The sequence below is a fragment of the Panthera uncia genome, chromosome B1, assembly GCF_023721935.1.
Source record: "Panthera uncia isolate 11264 chromosome B1, Puncia_PCG_1.0, whole genome shotgun sequence".
Taxonomy (NCBI): Eukaryota; Metazoa; Chordata; class Mammalia; order Carnivora; family Felidae; genus Panthera; species Panthera uncia.
In genome coordinates this window covers 21,042,934-21,060,781 of record NC_064811.1, presented here as the reverse complement: position 1 = coordinate 21,060,781, position 17,848 = coordinate 21,042,934, and the positions used below count along the sequence as shown (strand labels likewise).

Sequence of the window (17,848 nt, the reverse complement as noted above, 5' to 3'; positions counted from 1 at the left end):
TCCCACAGTACTCCTCAATCTCAATCTCCATACTTAGTTACATACATACATACATTCAAAGCTCAGATCATTAATGGTTATTTAGATCATAGATGTGACTCAAACTATGTCTTCAAATTTTTTAATGCAACATAAAACATCTTAACAATACTCAATATATCACAGCACATTTCTACAACTATCCTACATCTTTATCTATAGGTTAAAAGAAAAAAAAGCCAACAACTGAATACTCAGATCTGCCAGACTCTGTTCTAAGCACTTTACACAGATTAACTCATGTAATCGCCAAATCATTTTAGAGATAAGGACATTTAGGCACTGTAATATTGTAATTTATAAGAAATGTATGTATTTGGTCACGGAGATGACCAAAATAAAAATTCATACATGTTTGGTCTTTGTCCACAGTTTCCAAACTTGGCTCACAGTTCCCAAAACCCATGGAACTTCCTGATGGATAAGAGCAAAGGGAGCATCTTTTATATTTGGGCTCTTGTTTCCTGTTCTGAAAAAGCTTCAGAGCTATAAAGGTGAAAGGAGTGACTTATTATTCATAACAAACCCTTCCCACTACAACTGGGCTTAGGTTACTGAAGGCGAATTTTGCAAAGCACCTAAAGGATGGGGGCTAGCTGCCAGAGGAACCATATACTGCTCGAATGTAGATCTGGAACTTTCAGTCCCACCCTGATTTCTAAGGAGGAGGGAGGGGTTGGTTGAATCAATCACCAATGGCCACTGAGTTCATCAATCATACCTATATAATGAAAACCCAATGTCTCCATAAAAACCCAAAAGGGGGTTCAGGCAGCTTCCACTCTGGGGAAACAGAACGCTTCCATGTGCCATTATCCAGAGCCCCAAACTCCAGGAGGACAAAAGCTCCTCTGTTTGAGATTTTGTCCTAGGCATCTCATCTGGCTGCTGATCTGTACCTTTTAACATTCTTTGTAATAAATTAGTAATCTAGTAAGTAAATGGGTTTCCTGAGTTCTGTGAGCCACTCTAGCAAACTAAATGAACCCAAATACGGGGTCATGGGAACCTCTGATTTACAGGTCAATCAGAAACATAGGTAACAACCTGGGCTTGTGACTGGCTTCTGAAGTGGAGAGTAGTCTTGTGGGACTGAGACTTCTAACCTGTGGAATCTGATTCTATCTGCACGTAGATAGTGTCAGAATTGCAACGAATTCTCAGACACATGCTGGTGTCTGAGAACTGCTTGTTGGTATGGGCGAGTCTCCCCACACACATTGGAATTGGGTCCAGGAACCCTTTTTAGGCATGAATAGATTAAATCACCTACCGCGAATTACAAAACCACTGTCAGACTGGGACCACCCAAGAAATCCTGCTCTAGTCTAGAGGCCATGCTCCTAATCTCACTGTACAAAACTGGGAGCAGACTTGTGACCCAGGTAAAAGTTCAAGATATGAAATGTTATGCTTCTTAAAAATGACACTCCATCCTTACAGCATATTCATTAAAACAAACCACAAACAGGAATTACCCACTTAATGAGGATACCAATTTTTTCTAATTTCTAGAAATTATATATCGTAAATTAGTATTTTTTAAGATTTCAGAATACTAAATGCAAAATTTTAAGAAATAAAAAGCTGGCTATTTACCAAAAATGAATGAAAAATAAACTCATAATGTTCTTTAGACAATAAAGCCCAAGAATTTAAAATTAATCAGAATGTTTAATTCTGCTGTATCATCAGCCTCATTTCCTAATTCCCCTCCAATCATACACTGTGCTTTATCATACAGATCTTTGGCACTGGAGGATTTTTAAGATATAAACTATTTGAGACCACTCCTAAATCTCCATTATATGTAGTAATCTATGGGGGTGATAATAACCTCACCAGGATTCTAAAGGATTAAATAAGATAAAATACAAAAATGCCGGGCATAAACATGAATCCCACATGGAAATATGGATGGTGGTACACTACAGGCAGGAGGACCGTTGCATTTTAGGTATTTGGTAATTCACAATCTCCATGTAACATTCTCAAATGGCAATGTCTATAATAAATGTCATTCCCTACTCAGCTTCCTCCTCTCACACTGCTATACTTTTCCCTATGTGACAAATTCTCACGCATTCCCAGTGAGTTATCTACTGTGGAAAAAAAAAATCTTCATTAATAGCCCACCTCTCCACATCAAAATGAGTAACTCCATCTCTGTAATTCTATTAAATATAGCCCTTATGCCCTTATACTCTTGTTACAATGTATTATCACCCTTTAAAAGGGGTATCTCCTCCTAGAACACATGGCAAGGTCAACAACATATTAATCTTTTCTTTTTTTTTAACGTCTATTTAATTTTGAGAGAGAGACAGAGTGTGAGCAGGGGAGGGGCAGAGAGAGAAGAGAGGGAGACACAGAATCTGAAGCAGGCTCCAGGCTCTGAGCTGTCAGCACACAGCCCGATGTGGGGCTCGAACTCACGAGCCATGAAATCATGACCTGAGCCCAAGTTAGATGCTTAAATGACTGAGGCATCCAGACGCCCCAACAACTTATTAATCTTAAAATTCAAAATACCAACCTTGGTGACTGGAACATTACAGTCACTGAAGTATCTTGTTTGTTTGTTTGCTTGTTAGTGAAGCATAAAATACCAAAGACCAAACAAAAAAGAACTATATTTATTTACATCACACCTTGTTCCAAAGAAGGAAGAAGGCTTATTTTCAATCCTGCAAATGTGTAACAAAAAACTTCTAAGAAATATTCTAATGATATTTTTAGTAAATGCAGTAATGCTACTAGATAAGCTACCATAGCAGTTTCCTTTTAAAAAACAAATACAATATTAATACTTTTTTTTTTTAGATTATGCAATCTACTCTTGGGCAATTTTCAAGTTTACACTGTTCTTGCAATGATAAAAATGGTCCTGATCTCATGGTTGGTGGGATCAGGCATCTTTATATCCCCAGTTCCTTGCATCATATCTGGCATAAAACAGTCACTTAATTATGTTAAAAGCTTTATGTACACACACACACACACACACACACACACACACACACACACACAGATTCACCATAGTCTGACTTTCTGATTTTATACTTCTTTTAAGGATCTATTTCAATAGACCTAGAACCAAAGACTGGATGCACATCACAGGAGATGTTTTAAAAAGCAAATTCATAAAATAGAGTACCTATACCCATAGATGAACAAAGATTTAAAGCAGATTTTTTTTTAATTTGGTATACAGAAATACAGAAGAAAGAAATATCAAAGATTAACAGTTTGAATGTGTGTGACAAAGCAGAAAGAATTGCTGAAGATGAAAGTAGGGAACCAGGAAAAATTACATACTTATCATACATGGAAAAGTCAGAGGATTATTGTTGGAAAATAGGAATAAAGGAGGATTAAGACTATTTACTCAGCATCAGATTTTCTTTTTAATGTTTATTTATTTTGAGAGGGAGAAAGAGTGCAAGCAGGAAGGGGCAGAGAGAGAGGGAGAGAATCCCAAGCAGGCTCCATGCTGTCAGCACAGAGCCAGATGTGGGGCTTGATCCCACCAACCATGAGATCAGGACCTGAGCCAAAATCAAGAGTCAAATGTTCAACTGACTGAGCCACCCAGATGCCCCTCAACACCAGATATTTTTACAAAGGGACGAAAATACCTGCACAATAACATGGGTCTGTGAAATGTCCTGTATGGTAAATAGCAGATAAAAATTTCCAGTAAGGGTTTAAAAAACCTTTTTAACTTACTGAGAATCATTTAACAAACAACTACAAATCATTTTCATTACCCAAGGGGTTTGTGATAAGGTTGTTTGGTATTTCTTTTAATGTTTATTTACTTGTTCTGAGAGAAAGAAAAAGTATGAATGGGGGAGGGGCAGAGGGAGAGAGGGAGGGAGGGAGGGGGAGAGAGAGAGAGAGAGAGAGAGAGAGAGAGAGAGAGAACCCCAAGCAGGCTCAGTGCTGTCAGCACAGATCTCAGGAACTGTGAGTTCATGACCTGAGCCAAAATCAAGAGTCAGACTCTTAACTGACTAAGCCACCCAGGTACCCTGGGTTGTTCAGTATTTTTAAATCACACAAATCAGACTCACTCCAATTATTTTTACAATTAAAAACCCAGTATTTAATTCAATAAAGTCATTTTTGAAGTGTTCCAGTTCCACATAATGGCAAGTTCAGGAAGAACAAAGAAAGGGGTAGAGAAAGTGAGAACCACCAGAGGGAAAATAAGTTAAACAGAGGCCAAGAGCCATAAGCAAATTCATTTTGCAAGAAACACTGGGACAGATACAGGTGCTTGGGTGCTGAGATGAATGTTAGTCCAGCTGACTACTCTGTGGTTCTGGGGTGAGGGGAATTACCACCAGGTAAAGAAAACACTAAATGGTTACTATTTAACACTCTACAACTAATCTTAGCCTTTATCAGTTGTTTCACTTTAAACTATATGACTAAGGAAGCCTAGCAGAAAGGAAATTACTCTCAGGACTGCAGCCACCATGGTTGTACAGTATCACCTAAAGAGCCAAATGAAATAAAGCCAAGTCAAATCAATCATTGGCTTGGGGTTTCCTATCCCCAATTTAGAACTTTCCTAGTAATGAAGTTCTCTGAGAAGGAAATGTTCAGCTAGATGAGAGGAACACAAGATTGAGGACAGAGACAGGAGAGAACCACCCTTAAAATTAGCAACAGTAAAACCAGTGAAGGAAAACAGTTACTGAAGGTAGGGTTAGAAAGTGTCAAGAAGGACGGAGTTATCTAATATCTACTAACATAAAGACCTAGAAGGATAAGGAAATGAATAACTTAGATTTGGCATTTGAAATCATCACCTAAGGATCAAGCTTAAAATTCAGATGCAAAATTCAAAAGTTAATTTTGAAACAATATGCCAGTACTCCAAGATACTGCTATTTACAGATGGTTGGGGTGGGGAAGTTCAATTTTGATGCAATATAGTATTAAGCCAATCTGAAAACAGTTATCCTTTATTAAAGAACAAACGTGCACTTTAAAATATGGAGTACTAAAAAGCCATATATAAATAACTTTGTAAATCATCATATGAGTCCAATCACATATAAAAATAATTTTTATTTTAACTAGGCACATTTGAAATAAAGGCACTATACAACACTGTTTCACCTCTTGCATATTTTCAAGGACTTGCAGCAATTTAAGTCATTCTACAAACACTAGGGTGTTTAAAAGTCAAAGGCAATTTTTTAGGGCGCCTGGATAGCTCAGTCAGTTAAGCGTCTGACTCTTGATTTTCGGCTCAGGTCATGATTGATCTCACAGTCGTGAGATCGAACCCTGAATCAGACTTCACAGTGAGTGTGGACCCAGCTTGAGATTCTCTCTCTCCTTGCTCTCTGTCCCTCCTCCCCCAAAATAAATAAACATTAAAAAAGAAAAAAAGTAAAAGGTAATTTTTTTGTTTCTTAGACTTCTTCTAGATTCCTTCCTAACAATAAAGCAAATTTTTACAAAATTTTCTCTAAACACCTCATAACCATAACTTCATGATTTAAGCTCTCAAAACCTTTACTTCAATGCAGCTTCCTAACTGACCTCTTCATTTGGCTCTATTATCTCCTCACTTCCGTCTGCCGGACTCCACTTTCTCAAACAGAGATCATGTCAGTCTCATGTTGAAAAACCACTGCTTCCTAACCCGACCAGAAAACAGATTTACTCCTCTTAAGCTTACGAACAAAACACGCAAAGATCAAAATACCTTTTTAAACCTTTGGTTTTACCTTAATATTTAAATCTGCATTCTCCATAACATGTGCATGTTGGGTACTGTTAAATGTTAGTCACTAATGATTAAACACTGAAAGTTTGTTTTCCGTTTAAACAATCTAGTAAAACCAGTAATGCTAAGCAAATGTATAATTTCAGGGGCGCCTGGGTGACTCGGTCAGTTAAGCCTCCAACTTCGGCTCAGGTCATGATCTCATGTTTCATGAGGTCGAGCCCCACATAGGGCTCTGTGCTGACAGCTCGGATCCTGGAGTCTGCTTCAGATTCTGCGTCTCCCTCTCTCTCTGCCCCTCCCCTGCTTGTGCTCTTTCTCTCTCTCTCAAAAATAAAATAAAATTACATTTTAAAAAAACTTTTAATAAAAAAAGAAAACATATAATTTCCCATACTCCTGAACTGGTTGAGTACCACAGTTTTAAACGTGCTGGCATTTCAATACAAAGGGTATAAACTAAGGAATATTAAAGCCCTTGATAATTTGGCCCAAATCTTCTTTGTCTTTGCATTTCCCACTACTGTACATACACCCTATGCTGAACTCCAAATAAAACTATTAATTTAATCCTGGGGTGCCTGGGTGGCTCAGTCGGTTAAGTGTCTGACTTCGGCTCAGGTCATGATCTCACAGTCCGTGAGTTCAAGCCCCGCGTCGGGTTCTGTGCTCACAGCTCAGAGCCTGGAGCCTGTTTCAGATTCTGTGTCTCCCTCTCTCTCTGACTCTCCCCCGTTCGTGCTCTGTCTCTCTCTGTCTCAATAAATAAACATTAAAAAAAAAAAAAACTATTAATTTAATCCTTATTCTTACATATGCCTTCTTCCAGAAAGCTCTTTCACTCATCACCACAAGAAGTCGCTATCAAGGTCCCACTCAAACTCTACCCTCCTACTTTCCCTAACATTTTACAGTCTGTTATGGTACTAATCACAGTCTCTCATTATTATATTTAGTTGTGTGTTTAAGAATGCATATAACATACCAGTTAAGAATCAAAGCTTTGAAAGCAACGAAACTCAGGTCAATCTCTGACTCTGCTATTTATTAAATATAACTTTGGGCAAGTTACTTAAGATCATCCTCCAAAGGTTTCCTCATCTTTTATATGAAGATTGTAGCAGGTTATCTCCAACAGGATTAACCTCAGAATCAAAAATAGTGATGTATATAAATCACTGAGCCCAATACTGACAACTAGTAACAGTTTAGTAAACATATCTATTATTCCCAATAGGCACAACTCATTGTCCTACTCTTGTTTGTATTCTTTCCCATTCCTATTATGCGGTATTCTGCATGTGCTTAATAAGTGCTTGGCTGGGGCGCCTGGGTGGCTCAGTAGGTTAAGCGTCCGACTTCGGCTCAGGTCATGATCTCACGGTTCGTGGGTTCGAGCCCCGCGTCGGGCTCTGTGCTGACAGCTCAGAGCCTGGAGCCTGTTTCAGATTCTGTGTCTCCTTCTCTCTGTGACCCTCCCCCGTTCACGCTCTGTCTCTCTCGGTCTCAAAAATAAATAAACGTTAAAAAAAAAATTTAAAAAAAAAATAAGTGCTTGGCTGATAAAATCTGATAGATCTTAATAACATAAGGTCCAAATTCCAGTGAATATCAAAAATGGCTTACTAATCATACCATTAACTGTTTAACATTAGCTTAACCAGTTTATACTTTAGCTACCATATACATAGATACAGATCTCCAACCACCATTTTAAAGTATTCTACACTGCATTGCCAATATCCAAAATGCTTGATAATAGTTACTCAGAAGTCTAAATTAATCTAAAAACTTCAGCATGTATCCAACCACCAAGAAAACCCTTAGCAAATTAAAGAATTCCTATGTGGATACTCCTATTGCTAAAGCTACGCCAAATCCCAAACCCATTTTTCCAATTGGTCCTCTAAGTTACCCCGAGGCAGGGGATTCCCTCAAGAGCCCAATCAGGTCTGCCATGGTATTCTCAAGAAAAGTACAAGGGATGCAATATTTCCAGACCAGTAAGATTACTAATTCTTAAATGTTCAGAATAGACTATATCAAAAAACAAATGAGTAGATTCTTTAATCCTATAGTTAGCTAGAGAACAAAACAAAAACAAAAAGAAAAGAAAGGAAAAGAAGAAAGGAAAACTCCTACAGCAAGGCCAAAGACTGATAAAGAAAAGGACTAGTAATGAGAACTACCTGGGAAGGCAAAAGAGAATGCAAATATAGCAGAAGACCCAGTCATCCAAAGACGGCTTCATAAGCTAAATATAAGCTAAATTCGGAAAGAGCAATTTCACAAAAAGAGGAACAATATTTTCTAGTACTATGTAAACTACACTGTAAGTTTAACCGTCACAATATAAACATTAGCACTATAAATTCATTGTAAAGAATACTCCTCAAAGCAACATGTACATAACTATACTCAAGCCAATACCAATAAAAAAAAAAAAAAAAGAAAGAAAAAAAGAAAAAGGTGACATTTGCTACGTAAATGTTAGGCATTCAAGGTGAGATACTTAAAAGTGAACCTTAAGATTTTACAATGATAATCATATTTATGTAAAGTATTTTCATCTAAATTAACGAAAGCCCCACTACATAGATGTGTTTAACACTGAGTAAAGTGGCGCTTTCTAAATCGTATTCCTTCAAATTAAGAATACTTTAAGTTTTCACTGAAATGTTAATACTTCCAAGAAACATTTTAAAATGTGTTTTACATTCCTAATAACATACCAAGCTAGTGACAAGTATTATAGTTAAGTAAACCTTTACACAGGCACTAAAGAAAGTGGCATTAACTCATCTTTAGAAAATGACAGAAACAAATATTTCCGAAACTAAAATTTGTTTTAAAAAATTCTGAAACTGGGGCGCCTGAGTGGCTCAGTCGGGTAAGCGTCCGACTTCAGCTCAGGTCATGATCTTGCGGTTTGTGAGTTCCAGCCCCGCAACAGGCTCTGTGCTGACAGCTCAGAGCCTGGAGCCTGCTTTGGATTCTGTGCCTCACTCTCTCTCTACCCCTCCCCTGCTCACACTATGTCTCTCTCTGTCTCAAAAAATAAACAAAACATTAAAAAAATTTTTTTTAATTCTGAAACAAGTAACTACATATAAGAAAATATGTTTTAAATATGTCAATTACAGTTGACCCTTAAGCTTTGTCGGTTTAAACTTTGTGGATCCACTTATATACAGATTTTTTTTATAAATACAGTACAGCATTGTAAATGTATTTTCTCTTATGATTTTATTAATTACACTTTCTTTTCTCTAACTTACTTTAAGAATCAGTACATAATACAAAACATGAAATATGTGTTAATTGTTTACATTAGGCTTCCAGTCAACAGTAGGCTTTAGTAGCTATGTTTTGGAGGAGTCAAAAATTATACTAGGATTTTTAACTGTAGACATCAGCACTCCTAACCCTGCTGCTCAAGGGTCAACTGAATTCTGTATATTTTGCCAGAATAAAAAACTGTGTTCCATATACATATATATGTGTGTGTGTGTAAATATATACATATATGTAAATATATGTACATACGTGTGTGCATGTATGTATACACACACACACATATATACATGACACATTTGAGTGTATTTCTTGCCTTTCATAAACTATTTGTCAGAGACCATATCCAGATGAGATCAATTATTCTCTCTACTGGGATCAAGTCATTGATTCTAAATGTGTTACGCAAAAAAGAAAAAAAATGTTTTGAATTATTAAAGCACTGCCTTAGATGGTAATCAACAAACTCTTAGTCACCAAGCCCTAACCTGCTTTAAATTTCAATCACTTACAAAGCAAGGGCCCTATATCCCCATATATAACCTTTATTTCACAATAGTATAAATATTGGTTTCACCTCATCCAAACCAAATTTTTGCAAAATCCTGAAAATGTTATATAGAAAAGAAAAATAGAAACGGATATTCATTATGATGGTAAGTCTGTTTATTTTGATGATTTCTCAGTCTCTGTAAGAACACTTGCTTGCCCAAAACGAAATATGCAATAGATGACTTAAAGGTAATTTATTCTTAGGATATACTAAACCTCAAAAATAAAACTGAGGGGGAAACATCAGTGGAAAAGAATGCTTTCTACATTTTATTAGTAAGAGGCAAACTCTTACAACGTCCCTAAAGAACCAAACTGTAGCGGAAAAGAGAAGATGTGATTTGGACTGTCATTTTCAGAGCTATTAAGAAAACTCACAGTTAAATGACAATTTTAATACAGAGCCAGAGAACAATTCTTCTCTCAGAATTCTTTCAAGAATTGTCCACTTTCAAAATTCACATGTAGCTACGTTTTATTACTAATGCTCTCTACCCCTTTTCTCTCCATTAACACTACCCAGAATGTAGTTAACAGTAATTTTTAAGTACAGGCTATGATTCTACTTCCTAAAGTGTACATCAGCAACAATCTATTATGTTCTGGGTCTAGCACAACATTTACAAGTGGAAACCATAAATGAAAGTGTTATTCATATAATCAGAAGAACAGGAAGGAGCCCTATAGAGAGCATATACGTAGTTCAGAGAAATTTTCAATGTGCTCCAACTTTATTACAGACTTCCAATTTACCACTTCCCAGATACCAGTGCTACTGACTGTATTTAAATAAACTAATGACCACAATTTAACTTGCACATTGTGTAGTCTGATTATTTTAAACTTTAAATGGAAATGTTTAACTTGTTAAAAATCAATACTCCAACAAAGGAAAAGAACATTAAAAATAAACTCCATAATTAATACTATTTTTGTAAACTTATTTTAAAGCACCACAGCACAAACTCATTTTGTGTGATACGCCAGACTTTTTATCCAATAAGAATCACCTTTCTTTTTTCACAATGCCATAAACAACTCAGAGAAGTTTAAATCTTCAAAAAGGATTATAAACAGCTAATTAAAATAAAATTCCATCTGCAGTAATTTCCTTGATATAATCTACATTATACTTTATGTAGGATATAATTATACATTATACTGTTACTGGTTAAAAAATACTAAATTTTCTGAATTATATGCCCTTCTACCAATTACATATTGATAAAAACATTAGCCAATCATTTATTAAACAAACCCTTCTGCTCAAGAAACCAAGCATCACACTGCTATACCTTCTAGAAGCCCCAATATTTCTGCTCCCTCCCTTACTGCATGAGGCATTAAACCTTCAGAGTCAGTTTTATCTCCCTACTTTCTTTAACCTTCACGATTATAGTTTTATCTGGCTACTTTCCTAATAATCACTGTTCTTCATTTTTATCTGCCACATCTGTATCTCGAGAATGAAGACTATTCAAGCCTCAGATTATTCCAAATATCCTCCCAAACCATATCACGGTCCTAATACTGAGCATTCTGTAATCATTTTCTCCAAATTACCCAGTGATAGGTTTGAGGTTTCCAGTTTCCTTTAGAGGAGCTTGCTAGGTCTCAGGGTAAAGCAAGTTAAATATTCTGCTCATTATGTTGCATACAACTACAAAGCACTTAACAGAGCTTACCAACACCCTCCTCTCTAAAATAGCAAGCACCCTGTCATAGAACGCAGAGAATAGCTGCTTTGCTCCAAAGAATATAGCTCTTGAGCACTTCTCAGAGCAGCTGTTAGTAACTTTCAGACGCCTGCTGGACTATCACTTTGGTTAAATTAATGATGGGTCATCTTGTTCCACTTTACTTTTTCCTTTTTAGTCTTGCATTCAATGCAGAAAAGCTACGGATTACTTTTAAAAATAAAGTACAATAAATAAACAAACAAGCAAACAAACATTACTTCAGCTCCACTACTTTTCCAAAAGAAATCATTTCAAGATCCCTACATCATTACCTAAACCATGCAGACCGCTTATACATGCCACTGGAAAGCTTTAAAAGGATCCTATTTTCTACCTATCCTTACCCAACATGTTCGCAAGTTTTCAGTAATTTCGAGAACGTTCTGTATTACAAAGGTGCTGATGCACTCAATCAGAACTGTTTTGCTCAAATACAAGCTCCGAATACCCTGCACTTGATAAATTTTAAGTATGTTTCTGGTTACCTGAAGAGCTTTCTGGTGGCACCCTTTGTCACCCAGTGATGCTCCCACCAGCAAATATTTCTCATCCTTTAAAACGTTCCTCCCACCCTTCAAAAAACACACATGAGACTTAGAGGTTTCCGCATACTAATACGGAACCACTCATACCACTAGGTATTATGGCTCTCAAAGAATCCTCTTTAGCAGCCTCCCCGGGGACACTATGCTCAGCGGGGCTTTGAACCTGTGAGACTCGCTGCCAGCTGCCTTTGCAAAAGCAGCACCGTAGGCCGACTCAATACCGCATTGCTGCTGCCGACTTTTTCTAGCAGCTTAAAAAAAAAAATTGAGCCCACTACCCTGCAGACCCTGCTGGCTCTTCTGCAGCACGGAAGAGAAACCGCCGCATTGCTCAGCGTGGAACACCGGGGAACCCGACTGTAGGGCGGGGAAGCGAGTGCCGTCGAGAGGCTCTGTCGAGGGCGGGGTGCCGGCGGCGGCGGGGGGTGGGGGAAGGCGTCCGGACTGTAGGGGACCGCGACGAAGCAGCGGCCAAGGCGCGGGCGTCTGGGCGCCACGCTCTGCATCGCCCCGTGGCCGTCGAATAGCGGGGTCCCGGCAGGGGCCCCTCCCGGGGATGGGGGTCCCTCAGCAGCCGGACTCGCCCCGCCCGCCGCCCCCCACCCCCCCGGGCCCTCACCTGTCATGAGCGCCGGACTGTCGCCCGCCGCCGCAGCGGGAGAGGAGGCGGCTGCGGCGGCAGAGCCCGAGGCCCGCCGCCCGCCGAGGTGCCTGGACACCAGCTCGCATCCATCCGCCGCGCCGGCCACCAGCAGCCCAAGCACCAGTAGCGCAGCCCAATGCCACCGCCGCAGCCTGCCCGAGGCCGGGCCGGGCGTCGCGGCAGGATGAGGGCGCGGAGGAGGAGCAGGGGGAAAGCGCAGCGGCGCTACGGCCGCCGGCCACTCGTCCGCTCTGCCAGGCGCTGCAGCCGCCGCCGGCGACTCCTCGGGCCGCCCCCGCCGCCTCGGACGCGAGCTCCTGCCGGGCGCCAGCCTGGTCCCCTCGGCACCGGCGGCCTCCGGAGCTCGGGTCCCGGCTGCGTTCATTGGTTCCGGTTATTTAAAAAAAAAAAAAAGGTGAGGGGCAGAAAGGTACGGCGTCTTCAGGCCGCGCGCGACACCCGCGCTCCTGCGGCGGCGAGACCGGGATCCGCTGCTCTGGCGCCTCTCAACACCAGCCCCAGCGCCCGCGCCACCGCCGCCGCGGCGCATCCCCCCGCCCTCTCCGGCCCGCGCCCGTCGTAGTACCACGCTCGGCCCCGACGCCTCCTCCCTCACACACTCGCACGCAGCATACCAATCCCCCGCCTCCTTCAGCCCCTCCACGGCGCAGGCGCGGCGCTGCTGTACTGCGCCTGCGCGGCGCCACAGCCCCGCCTCCAGGGGCGTTCCCGGGAGGACCGGAGTGCGGCGGGGAGGCAGTTAACGCTTTCGCTGAGCAGCTTAGTTTGAGGGTAGGAAGACGGGCATGCCCCCTCCCCCACTCACGGCCCCGCCCAGACAGGAGTAGGCGGGGGGACCAAAGAGGCGGGACAAAGGAGTATTGACTTCCCAAATTGTTTGGGCGAGTTATAGGCATGTAGACGGCAACAAAAATAATTGCATGGGTCGAAAAAACCTTGTAATCAGAAACAGCGGCGTCTCTAGAATTTCAGTATAGGTGGGGCTTACAAGAAGCTAGCAATGTGGAAGTGGAGGTTAGCATAGCGTAGTTTTATTTACCTAAAGCGCTTGCTACAAGCCCATGTGCCAGGCAGTGCTCGAAAGGCTTTGCAAATTTACACATTGTAACTCTAAAAGTTATATAGTGGTATCGTTATCATCCCCACTGTACAAATGAGGCAACCCCAGCCCAGAGATGTTAAGTAACTTATCCCCAGGTCCCACAGCTGATAAATGGGAGACAGGGCCAGATTTAGCACCCCCGAATGGAAATACTGAAATGGATTTGCCGTTGTCCCTGACTTTCCTATGTTCAAACATTTCCTGAATCACCACCTCGCTACTCCCACCTCACTAACAAGGATTCTTTGCTGTTAGTTTAATAAGTTTACAGAACGGTTGTTCACACTTGGCTTTACCTACCTGAAACGAAGCAGAGCGCGCCTACACACACACACACACACACACACACACAGGCATTCTCTTTCCCAAGAGCAAAAAGTTGTTTAAAATTTTCAGGTACGGTTCTTAAGCATAAATGTCCTGTTTCGTATTGGGTTTTCATTGTTGGGTTAGGGCTTCGATTTTGGTTTTTATTGGTTGGTTTGTTTTCTTAAGTCAAAAAGATCCTCAAATTACACAATCTCCCAAAGAATTTCTTAGGCAATGTAGCCAATATAACCATGATTATCATTCACTGTGGAAGGGCAGATGCACACTTCAGAAAAGAATCAAGAATTTCTTTGAAGCTAATCAATCTATCAACAATTATTTCTTGACAGACTTCTTGGGAACATAGTGTTTTAGGTGGCAATTCTTCATAGGGCAACAGGGAGATTATATTTCCCCCGCTGAAAGGCACAGCAATCAAGTCACACATTTGCTGAGTGTCTACCAAAAGGAGAGAATTCTGCTGGAAGACTAGAAAAATATAAATAACAGTCTTGTTTTCTGCTCTCCAGAAGGCAACATTTCATTCATTCAATATTTACTGAATGCCTAGTATGTGCCAGGCAGGGTACTGAGTAGTTGGGATTCAGGAGGAATAAGAGACAGAAAAAAGTCTATTAAGTCAGTACTCAGGGATATAAGAAACAACACAGTCCCTGCCTGGGAAATCTTATGATCTTGCTTAGGAGATAAAATTTACACCCATTAAATAATTAGAGACTAATACAAGGTAGCACTTAATCAGTTGCTAAATTGGGTAGAGCAAGCTGTATTATAGCAATAATTGCAGTATAAAACCACAAACAAATTAACAAATCACCCACGCCAACCTTCTTTAAACAAAGATATGTGGGGGTTTCTTTCTTTCTTTCTCTGTCTTTCAAGTAGGCTCCACACCCTAGGACCTGGGGCTTGCTTGAACTCACCATCCAGAGATCAAGAGTTACATGCTCCAAAGACTGAACCTGCCAGGCACCCCTCCTTCCTTTCAAAGATAGAGGTTGCCACTGAAAGGGCACTGGATTTGAGGTTATGATTAACTGTTTATGCCTCTCACCACTGGAGCCAAAAAGGAGATAGGGAGATACCTGCCAACGCTGAAAAGACCTGTCTCAGGCCAGGGTTCAGCAATAAATCATCTCATATCATCTTTGTCAAGGGTTCTGAAGTTTCTATTAGAGTGACCAGAATGCATCCTCTTGTGAAACAGAGGTATAGCGTCACTGTGCATCTAGCAAAAACCTAAGTGCAGAAAAGAGAAAATCCATTGCTTTGGAAGAGAAGCCAATCTGTAGAATTACATACAGATGCTTCTATTTGCAAGCCGAGCAGAAACACCAGGTTCCCGTTAAAACAACCACTTCCCTTTTATCTCAGACTTCTGTCTCACCTCCAACCCTTTACCTTCCTTTTCCTTGCCTCCCACAAACTTTCTTCTCTTTCCTCTTGCCAAATCACATTCAAAATCTACTTGGAAACAGACCTTTCTCCTTTCCGCCTGCCTGACTCCTGCAGCCCGGTTTTTAACGTCCAAACTTTTTGACTTTCCATTCATTTACAGAGTATCTTTACTGTCTAATTTTCACCCATTCGTGACTTCAAGCATGTGATGGGGAGCACTGAGCTTTTTATCAAACCTCGTGGAAACGGCAACTCCACCACTTTTCAGCTGTGTAACCCGTAGAAAAATTACTCTGGCCTCGGTTTTCGGAGGGGAAAATTAGGGACCATGTCATAATGCCAGCCCCCCAGGACTGCTGGTGGCGGGAGAAGAGTGAAATAACAGGTCTGCCTTTGCGCGCTGCCTGGCACACAGGTACGTTTTCATCCCTCAGGGAGAACTGGCACCAGGCTCTGGGCGTGTGTTCTGAGCGTGTTCCTAATTTAGGATAAGCTCATCGCTCTTTGCCTGCGTGGTGGTTTGAGTTCATCTTCCGACAAAAAAAAAAAAAAAAAAAAAAGCCTTAACTCCGTGGGGCGCGCCCAGCACAGACGCAAGATCCGTCCAGCCGGCCCCTCCCATCCCAGAAGCAAACCAGCCCTTCCCAAGAGTCGGGCTCCGTCCCCATCTCCTTCTTCTCCCCCTTCTCCCCGGCAGCCAGGACGGCCCACGACTCCCCACCCGCTCCAACCCGGAGAACCGGATCTCGTCCCGGGAGCGAAGCCAGAAGCGCGCCTGCGCCGCGAGGCAGCCTCGCGCATGCCCGCTGTCTCCCACCGCCTTTTCCCCAGGTGCGCGAGCTCTCAGGCTCCCGCGGTTCCGGGACGCCAGCGCGCCGAAGCTAGCTTGGCTTCCGGCTCCCACTCCGTGGGCGGTGCGTCCAGGCGGCTGGCTGCCAGGCGATGACGTCACCGCGCGGGCGGACGCGGCAAGCTGTGGGTGGGCGTGGAGCGGGAGCTGGGGTGGAGGTAGGGGCGTGGGGAATTCCGGTGCGCGGTAACTGAGAGGGGCTTCTTCCTGCGCCCTGCCCGCCCACGGAGCTTCTCCAGCACGCCTTTCCCCAACAGAGCGACTTGCGAGTTAGATTTCTTGGCTTGACTCCGCGACCCTGGAATATTGGCGGCTGACGGAGCATCGTCCGAGACCCCGCTTCTTTTGCAAATTACAGTTAAGCCCCTCGGACAAATGCAAAGAACTTCCTTTGGTGGAAGCCCTGTTGCGCACCAACCAACTTTCTGTTTTCCCACTAACTCCCCACCCAAGCTTGCAAGGGAATTCAGGTCCTGAGACCTTTAGAAACATCTCTAAGGTGGTAACTACGTATATGGTGGCCCCAGGATCCAAAGAGTGAAGCCTCTGCATATATATATGGTTTTCTAATTGTTGAATGAATTAAAGCCACATACTAAGAAGAAAAGTGACATCGTGGAATAACTCATTTGCCAGATTCTCTCTCCCTAAAGCCAATAAGGCATGGAAGAGTCCTCAACCAACTAAGTGAAGTTGGTAAACTTCCTCACTGCATCTTTCTTGGCACATGGAGGAAGAAAGTCTTTTAAAAGGTATCTTGCATCCGGAGGCCAAAACCAAAAACTCTTTTAAGAATTTCGGCATATTAACATAGTTTTTAAAAAGCCACCCAGGGGCGCCTGGGTGGCTCAGTTGGTTGGGCGTCCGACTTCGGCTCAGGTCACGATCTCGCAGTCCGTGAGTTCGAGCCCCGCGTCAGGCTCTGGGCTGATGGCTCAGAGCCTGGAGCCTGTTTCAGATTCTGTGTCTCCCTCTCTCTCTGCCCCTCCCCCGTTCATGCTCTGTCTCTCTCTGTCTCAAAAATAAATGAAAACATTAAAAAAAAAAATTGAAAAAAATAAAAAGCCACCCAACAGAGCAAAAGCAAGTCAGTTTTGCCAAAGTTTATCAGTGGGCTTATGGAGTCATTTCTATTATTAAAAAGGGTGTTTGCTCTGTTACTGCTTAATCTGGTCCATGAATACTATAGATCACATAATATCTGTTACGACCTAAAAAAGAGGAATCAAACTGTGAAGAAGACAAAAGTAGAGATGTTCATAACCGAAAATGATGAGAAAATGAGCACCATGTCATTTGCACACAGAGGAGTCCTTGGACGGTAATGATAATTCTGAAGATGAAAGGCAAATTATGCAACAGGTAAAACATGATATGCCTACACTCTTGACAGCAAGAGACTAGAAAAGTGATTGATGGGATGGAAAAACTTTTGAGTATGCTTCTAAGTTCAGATGCCTACTAACCTAATCTTAAATCACACTAAGACCAACTGTTTGTTCTAGAACGAAAGCTTAGGACAGAAAAGTATGTGTTTTGGGCACAGTGTGGTTCCATGGGTCCAAAGCACCAATCAAATATTTATA

General features: G+C 41.7%; 1 protein-coding gene and 1 long non-coding RNA gene across 3 annotated transcripts in view; one reads left to right on the top strand and one right to left on the bottom strand.

Annotated features, from left to right (window-relative positions):
- Positions 1–13,167, bottom strand: part of STIM2 (stromal interaction molecule 2) — a 152,124-nt gene extending 138,957 nt beyond the window's left edge. For both annotated transcript variants that reach the window (XM_049630409.1, XM_049630410.1), the window contains exon 1: positions 12,538–13,167. In XM_049630409.1, the coding sequence (XP_049486366.1) occupies positions 12,538–12,946 (409 nt within the window). In that variant the 5' untranslated portion in view covers positions 12,947–13,167. The remainder of the gene's footprint in view (positions 1–12,537) is intronic.
- A 35-nt stretch (positions 13,168–13,202) lies between these two features.
- LOC125922690 (uncharacterized) lies at positions 13,203–17,337 on the top strand. Its single transcript, XR_007457742.1, has 4 exons — positions 13,203–13,353; positions 15,573–15,827; positions 16,110–16,243; positions 16,520–17,337. It is a non-coding gene; the product is annotated as an uncharacterized LOC125922690 (long non-coding RNA).
- Positions 17,338–17,848: the final 511 nt, after the last annotated feature.